Here is an 8214-nt window from a genome sequence, read left to right as displayed (position 1 = left end):
CATGACAGTTCTGCAAGGATTTTCCCATCACTGGGCTGCACCAAACTCCAGAATCTGTTTGCTTGTACAGAAGAGGGGAAGTGGCCTGCACCTACCTCCAGCGTCATAGGCACAGCCACAGAGGACACGGCACACTAGTGGGGAGTCGTGGGGAGAGCAGCTCATGCCTGACCCTCTTGCCTGGTTCTGATTCCTGAGGAAAGGAAGCTATCCAGGACACTCTCTGGCTAGCAGTGTGGGGTGAGCCTCCATTGTTGAGCAGGTCCAGGACTGCTGGAAAAGCTGTGACTGTTTGGCAAAAGCCCAGAGCTCTAAAGTCTCGTATGGCCAAACTGTAGTTCTGGGGCTCCCCAACACAGTCTCCACACTTTAGGTCAAGTGGAGAATGTGGCTTTTAGGTCTCACCTATGGTAAAGTAGTGACAGGGCCCCCTGGGGCTCATGGCCCCAGGCTGCTTCTAAGTACAGAGCTCCTACAGCACCACCCAGTTAGAGGGAGGGAAGAGGGTGGAGAGAGGGGAGGGAGAAGGGAAGACAAAGAAAGGGGTGCGGCAGCCACCAGCCTGAGGGGCGGAGAGTGAGCTCAGCCTGGAGCAGGTCTGCTGCGGAGTTGCTGGAGAGTGTACAGTCACTCCAGCGCCTCCAGCAGAGAAGTGCCTTTCTCCCTTGTCCCACGTCCCTTCTGCTGCTCTCTGGGACCAGTCGCTGGGGTGCTGCAGACAGGAGGAACTGGGGCACAACGCACAGGAAGAGTTGGGACCTCTTGGCTGGCCAGAGGTGCTAACATCAGGCATAAATAGCGCTGGGCTCTCATTGAGACCAGCCTTGACTGACAGCCCTGAAGCCTGTAGTCTGCCCCCCACTGCTCCTGCCAGGTGAGTACAGTGTGCCCTGGGTCCTGGACGTACTGACCTAGAGAGGGCCTGGGACTCCTGGAACTTTCCTCCAGGCCCAGAAACCTGTAATATTTTAGACAGAGAGCACCTTGGGGATTGGGTGCCACCTGAGATTTGCTGGTTAGTCACAGCTAATGCATGAAGTTTACATACTGGGTCCCCAAGGTTCTAGCCCTGGTGGTGGCACAAGAGATCTGCCAAGAGGCATGAGACGCCTACATGTTGCACCCCAAGCAGAGCTAGCTGTAAGCCTGCTGAGCTCTATACTCTGGGCCGCGATCCTGGGGACTGGAATTTGTAAGTGACACTGAGGTCCTTGCAGACCAGCAGCGCACATAGTCATGCGCCCTGCGACCTGGTGCCCCTCCCTCCCTGGATGGGATTTGAGCAGGAATGCTCTGGGGATCAGGGGGTGTACTTGCAGGCACCTTGATGACCTGCTCCCACCCTGAGCTATGTGGACAGGGGCACCTGGGGACTAAATGTGTCAGCACTCTTCTCCCTCTGCTATAGGTGATGGAAAGCCCAAGTGCCACTGCTGCCCTGGGCAGGGCTCTCTGGACCCTCCTCCTGGCCATGCTGGGCTCCACTGTGGGCCAGCCACTTGGGGGAGAGTCCATCTGTACAGCCCGGCCTCTGGCCAAATATAGCATCACCTTCACTGGCAAGTGGAGCCAGACAGCCTTCCCCAAGCAGTATCCCCTGTTCCGGCCCCCGGCACAGTGGTCCTCTCTGCTAGGTAAGGACACCTCTTCTAAGCACAGGACACATTCAGCAGTGATGTGGATCTCCGGGAGCCAACAGGGAGGGAAGCAACACCTGGCAGCTGCAGTTTCTCACAGCATGGGGCACTCTTACCCCACAGACTTCAATGAAAGACACTTGCTAAGCACCTACTGTACTGGCGGGTGATGGAGGGCAGGGTAGCCAGTCATGGGGAGGCTGGCTGGATACCAGTCACCCAACCAAGTGTCCTGGTAATGTGAGCACGCAGGATGTCACAGTCTACACATGCCAGGAGGAGCTGTGGCTTCTTGCTATGCAACCAGGGAACTGAGGCTTGAGGTGAGAGGGATGTGGTGTCCATTGGGGTGACCGACTAGGATCTGAGCTTGCAGACCCACTACCACCCATCCCAGCTGGCTGCTCATGCAGTCGGGCCTTCTGCACAGGGGCAGCTCACAGCTCCGACTACAGCATGTGGAGGAAGAACGAGTACGTCAGCAATGGCCTGAGGGACTTTGCGGAGCGTGGTGAGGCCTGGACACTGATGAAGGAGATCGAGGCTGCAGGCGAGAAGCTCCAGAGTGTGCATGCGGTGTTCTCAGCCCCTGCTGTCACTAGTGGTACGGGGCAGACCTCCGCAGAACTGGAGGTGCACCCCAGGCATTCTCTGGTAAGTTGTGGCCAGCAGAAGGAGAGGGTGGTGTCCTGAGGCTGCAGCTGGCTGAGTGTCCTGGTCCTACCCAGGTGTCCTTTGTGGTGCGCATCGTCCCTAGTCCTGACTGGTTTGTGGGTGTTGACAGTCTGGACCTGTGTGAGGGAGGCCGCTGGAAGGAGCAGGTGGCCCTGGACCTCTACCCTCATGATGCGGGGACAGACAGTGGCTTTACCTTCTCCTCCCCAAACTTTGCGACTATCCCTCAGGGCACAGTGACTGAGGTAAGTGGCCCATCACCCCTGCACTGCCCTGCCCTGCCATTCCCCACTGTTCTGAATCCTTTGGCTAGAGAAGGTGGCTATCCTGGCTGGGAGGGCACTGTCTGCTCCTAAAGTCAGGGGAAAGGCTTTGTCCTGCTCAGCACTCTTGACACCCCAGCCATTTGCTCCCATTTAGGTAATGGTCCTCCATCTGGTGCCTGCAGGGAGTGGGGGAATGTTGTCCTGCCTGGGAACATTACTGGGCAGAAGAACAATAACATATAGGGATCTTGCAGAACCTCCATTTTCCAGCCTCTGTTTCTAAGCCTCCATTTTATGGGGCTGCAGTAAAGAGGGTCATGTCCTGACATGGTCCAATGTCTCAACTGAACCATGTGCTGCTGATCTGATAGGCAGAGGACATGACTAGCCTATCCTATCCCAGGGGAAGGTCACATGAGCACCTCCAACTTTGTTGGGCTTTGAATGTTGCTCAGATGAGGCCCGTGTTGGAGTGTTTGCTGGCATTGCCTTGCTGGACACTAGGTATGGGCGTAGGAGGTCACATATACACAAAGGTGTCAGCTCCCTTCTTCCTCCACCCAGATAACATCCTCATCTCCCAGTCACCCAGCAAACTCCTTCTACTACCCACGGCTGAAGTCCCTGCCTCCCATTGCCAAAGTGACACTGGTGCGGCTACGACAGAGCCCCAGAGCTTTTGTCCCACCTGCCCTGGACCTGGCCAGTAGGGGCAATGAGATTGTGGACAGCCTTTCAGGTAATGCCCAAGTTTCTCATCCTCAGACTGACAAAGAGGTTGCCATAGGCTTTGCCAGGTACCTGGTTGCCAAGGTACACATGTTGGCACTTCATGCCACCACTATCTGAACTAGGGGGCAGAAACCACTGCTGAGTTTGTGTCCTGGACCCTATGTGACATATGCCACCCAGTGACACTTCCTGGGGCCTCAGTGAGGAGGTGTGTGCCCTGTCATGAGAACAGGGCGGGAGGTCTGTGGTCCAGTGCCTCAGCTGAGGCTAACCTTGTGTCAGGCACAGCATGTGAGTCCTTCTATGTGCCAGGTTAGCCCTCATCCTTAATATAGTCCTTCACAGACGGTGTCTGCCAGGCCCCTGTGAACTCGCCTGCTGAGGGTCATGGAGAGCTTGAACCTTCATGTCATTCATTGTAAGATGTTGTTAAAAGGGTTAGGATTTGGTTGTTTCAAATGCTGGAGATTTAATTCTTCCATAATATCTGCAGTTTGCAGCATGTTGAATAATGAAAAGAGGCCCCAGAGATGTTTGAGAGATAATGTCCATCAGAAATGCACCCATAGTGTCCAGCTGACAGGGGTGGATGTAAGAATTTGCTGAGTTGGGTCCCAACTGTCCCCACACCGCCCAAGGTAGCAGAGGACAGTTGTGGAGGCATCACAGTGTCACAGTGCTCCCAGGGGTCTTGGGCCTGCCCTGTCATGGCCAGTTTAGGGACCCCACCTCACCAAGGCCAACTCAGGGTCTTCAATCTGCCACAACCAGTTTGAGGCTCTGTTAACAGGTACCTTGTCCATGACCTGAGGTGAGGCTAACTGCTCATCCCTTCGGAGCTACACAGCAGCCTCCAGTCAGTTGGAGGCTCAGCAGCCCTCACGTGGGAGTAGTGAATAGAGCAAATGAGTCATGTGGGGCAGACTCTCTGCTGTTCTGGACACTAGGGAGGGTAGAGTGAGCCCCTGTCTGCTGATAGGCCTCAGGATGGGCAAGAGCTTCTTCAGACAGACACAGCACATTTCCCTGAGGTGTGGAGTTGATTGAGATCTGGCATGCTGCAGAACCATTTCCACACTGCTAGCCAGAACTGAAGGAGGCTAGGTGGCCACATCATGCCTCTGCCCACCCAGGAGGGCTGCTACCTGACTTGTAGCCAGACCAGAGTCAGACAGGCAGATGATCTCAAATGCTGCTGAGCTACGCAGCGTGGAAGTTTGAGATGGAGCCGTGCTCCCAGCAAGCTCATCCCTTCTGCCCTTGCTCTCAGAGGACAGTCCATGGACATCAGATGGTAGCGCCATCCTGCCTCAGCTCAAGTGTGGTCAATCCTCATCTTTCTGAGTGGACAGGCAAGAGTCACTCATTCATGGCACTAGTCACACGGGCAGGGACCACACTCTGGCAGGAAGAACTTCTTAAGTGGGCAGGTCAATGAGAGGTGTCATTAGCTCCCACTATGTGGTAGTCAGCCACCTGATCAGGGCTGGGCAGTGAGCTTGCTGGAAGCAAATGGGCACTGCAAGGGAAGGGCAATTGGGGACAGTACATAGGGGACGAGTTGGAGAGGAAAGGGTGGGAATGGACAGAACCAGCTGTGCTGGCCTAAGGACCACATCTCTGATAACAAGGAATTCTTCTCAGAGCTGTCACTAGATGGTTCAGGAGCTAAGCTAAGCAATTCTCCAAACCCAACAGCCTAGTATGTCTGGGGATCACAATGTGGCACCCTGCCCCAAGGGATACCTCCACCCTGCGAAGAACTGTGGAACCTCCTTTCCATAGTAGGAGCTCCTCACATCCATCCATCTGACATGCCCTACCTCATTCTCTCACGCCCTCAGTCATCTCTGCTTTACCAACACCAGAATTTGGGGCCAGAATACCTGGTATACCCACATGAGTCTTTCCTAAAGGCAGGGGTTAGACTTGATCCATGGTGGGCCACTCAAAAAGCTCCCACGTGGAACACCCTGGCCTGCTCCTCCTCACAGGAATCTGCAGGATCCAAATGCCCATTCAGGAAGCCCTCCTACAGACCAGGGCTGTTGCAAGGATGCACAACCCAGGCTGAGGCTCAGACTACCACTTCACTGTCTGGAAGCTGGGAAGGACTTATGTGGCAGATATGGGCTCAGACATCCCACCCAGGCTGTCTGACTAGAGCCTTTGCTTTCAAGCAGGGCTCTTTGCAAAGATTGGCTCTGTCCATCTTTCTAAAGACTCAGCAGGTCCTGTTTCACTCTCTATACTGTAGAGAGGGCTGCTCCAGGTATGGGCCTTGCTGGAGCTGATAGAATATTCTAGGTACTGCACCCATCATCTTCAACCCCCTTCTCTATTCCCTGTTCCTTCCTGAATTCTTCTGATACACACCTGACTTCTTTCTGGATGTCTCCTCCATGGATTGAGGCAGGATAAGGGCAAGATGTGCAAGAATGAGTCCCTTCCCTAGGAGCTTCCAGCCTTGTAACTGCCATAGTGTCACCTGGTTCTGGTCCTCATGTGCACAGCAGGAAGCTGGGCTCCTGACCCACTGTATGTGACTGTCTCCTGGCCTGGCCTCAGAGACATGCTAGCTTTTGTTGTGCATATAGGAGCATATGCATTTTGCTTTGGAAAATGGAAATCACCAGGTTATTTAGACATAATCCCAAATTGATTATTTTCAAATTTATAAATATAAAGGAGATAGGATACATCATAAAAACCATACTGAGGGCTGGAAAGATGGCTTGGCAAGGTACTTGCCTGTGAAGCCTAAGAACTCATGTTTGAATCTTTAGGTCCATGTAGCTAGTTGCACAGTGACGCAAACACGCAATGTCACACATGTGTGACAAGGGACGCTCTCCCTGTCTCCCCTCGCCTTGTTTCTTTCTTTCTTTCTCTCTCTCTCAAAATAAATAAATAAAACCATATTGAAATATCTGAGTCCCAAGAGGGGATGGGATCCTGTGGCTCAAAGGCTCACTGGCATCTACAGGTTTTCAGCAATGTCGGTTATGCCGGTCACAATAGCCAGAAGGCTGGGTGTAGTTGGACACCTGCCCACAGACAGCTCCCCCAACAGCTGTAGTGCCTCATACTGTGACAGCAGGGACCCTAGACCTTATACTGTCATGAGACACATGAGGGCTTGTTTCCCCAAAGCCAAGGACACCACAGACCCTTAGTCTAGGAAAGGACAAGTTTGGTTGTTTTGTGAGGCTGTGTCAGTGACACCCATCATGCATCTTACTCTACCGCAGACTCTGAGGTGGAGTGCACATGTGGGACGGGGTCCCTCACATGGGTATGAGTGTTCATATGTTGGTCTTCCTTGTGCTTGATCCAGTTCCAGAAACGCCGCTGGACTGTGAGGTATCCCTGTGGTCATCCTGGGGACTGTGTGGAGGACCGTGTGGGAAGCTGGGAGCCAAGAGCAGAACTCGTTATGTCCGTGTCCAGCCTGCCAACAATGGGACCCCATGCCCTGAGCTTGAAGAAGAGTCTGAGTGCACCCCTGATAACTGTGTTTAAACCTAGAACCCTGCATCCTCCAGGACCCCTTGAGCCTCAGGCTCAGATCTGGGTTACAGAGGGCTCCCAGGAGGCCTAGGGCAGGCATCTTTGCTGACCACAGGCTGCGCTGAGGAATGTTTCCTGAACAGAGGACCAGGGACAGGCAGGGGACATCTATGCACAGGTTCTTTCCACTGGCATGTTAATCCCTGGAGCTCATAGATCTACTCTAAATTATGTCCCCTATAATTTATTGCCAAGGCAGGAGGCTGCCTTTGACGCGGAGCACATGCATAGGGCCGTGTGAGAGTGCTCACTGAGCCCGCGGGCCCCAGGCCTACACCTGTCAGATACCTCAGACCTGCCACTACCACACCTGCTCCCAGGGGCCAAAGCTGCCATTTATGCTGCTCCCAGACTCGAACAGAAGTGACCATGCAAGAAGTGAATGTAGAGGGGTGGATCTGGAAGCTTGGCACCCTCATGCCACTGATTTTTTTTGCAGTTGAATAAAAGTTGTGTTTCAGACAAATACAAGGCCATCCTTCCATCTTTCCTGGACTCTGTAGCAAAAGGGCTCTGGGGCGTGTATCAATGGGGGACACACATTCTTAAGGCATCTGTGGTACTGCTCTGGCTGCAAGGTGGGTCATGGGCTCTGGACTAGAGAAGAGGACATAGACCCCATGACCTGGGCAGAAGCTTCAGATCAGCATCAAATATGGTGCCGACTCATCACAGACTCCAGCATGTATGTCCAGCAGGAAGTGACAGGAAATTCAGAGCAGCTCCCTGAGACGGCCACAAGGAACAGCCCTGTTGGCCACAAATGGGTGCCTCTTGGGAAACTGAGCTCAGGAATCCCAATCTCAAGTATATTCCTTGTGTTAGCTAGGTTTCTGTTATTTTGACAAAGTACCCGATATAATCAACTAATAAAGAAGAAAGGGGGCTGGAGAGATGGCTTAGCGGTTAAGCGCTTGCCTGTGAAGCCTAAGGACCCCGGTTCGAGGCTCGGTTCCCCAGGTCCCACGTTAGCCAGATGCACAAGGGGGTGCACGCGTCTGGAGTTCGTTAGCAGAGGCTGGAAGCCCTGGCGCGCCCATTCTCGATCTCTCCCTCTATCTGTCTTTCTCTCTGTGTCTGTTGCTCTCAAATAAATAAATAAAATTAAAAATAAATAAATAAATAAATAAAAAATTAAAAAAAAAAAGAAGAAAGGTATATTTTGACTCAGTTTGAAAATTCTGGTACGTGGTCCTGTGTTTGGGGAGGCCTGTGGGTAGGCAATATAACATAAAATGAATGCATAGAGGAGCAAAGACATGCCTCTCATTGCTATCTCCTTCAAGGATACATTCACTTGGACCTAAGAACCCCATTAGGCCCTATCACTTTTG

At 53.0% G+C, this 8214-nt stretch overlaps 1 protein-coding gene across 1 annotated transcript; it reads left to right on the top strand.

Annotated features, from left to right (window-relative positions):
* Positions 1-555: 555 nt before the first annotated feature.
* Positions 556-7346, top strand: Spon2 (spondin 2). Its single transcript, XM_004656050.2, has 6 exons — positions 556-874; positions 1409-1634; positions 2068-2291; positions 2366-2557; positions 3143-3317; positions 6648-7346. Exons 2-6 carry the CDS (start codon positions 1412-1414, stop codon positions 6830-6832), a joined length of 999 nt encoding a protein of 332 aa, XP_004656107.1. The 5' UTR covers positions 556-874; positions 1409-1411; the 3' UTR covers positions 6833-7346.
* The last annotated feature ends 868 nt before the right edge of the window (positions 7347-8214 follow it).

Source organism: Jaculus jaculus, chromosome 11 (genome assembly GCF_020740685.1).
Source record: "Jaculus jaculus isolate mJacJac1 chromosome 11, mJacJac1.mat.Y.cur, whole genome shotgun sequence".
In the NCBI taxonomy this organism is placed as follows: Eukaryota; Metazoa; Chordata; class Mammalia; order Rodentia; family Dipodidae; genus Jaculus; species Jaculus jaculus.
Note: the sequence above shows the minus strand (reverse complement) of the source record. Positions and strands in the feature narration are given on the sequence as shown.

What these genes read in the sequence shown, in the direction of transcription:
- Spon2 (XM_004656050.2), top strand. Translation starts at nt 1,412, where the DNA reads ATGGAAAGCCCAAGTGCCACTGCTGCCCTGGGCAGGGCTCTCTGGACC. An exon ending in TGCACCCCAGGCATTCTCTG is followed by an intron (nt 2,292 to 2,365) that starts GTAAGTTGTGGC and finishes GGTCCTACCCAG; the next exon opens with GTGTCCTTTGTGGTGCGCAT. An exon ending in GATTGTGGACAGCCTTTCAG is followed by an intron (nt 3,318 to 6,647) that starts GTAATGCCCAAG and finishes TGCTTGATCCAG; the next exon opens with TTCCAGAAACGCCGCTGGAC.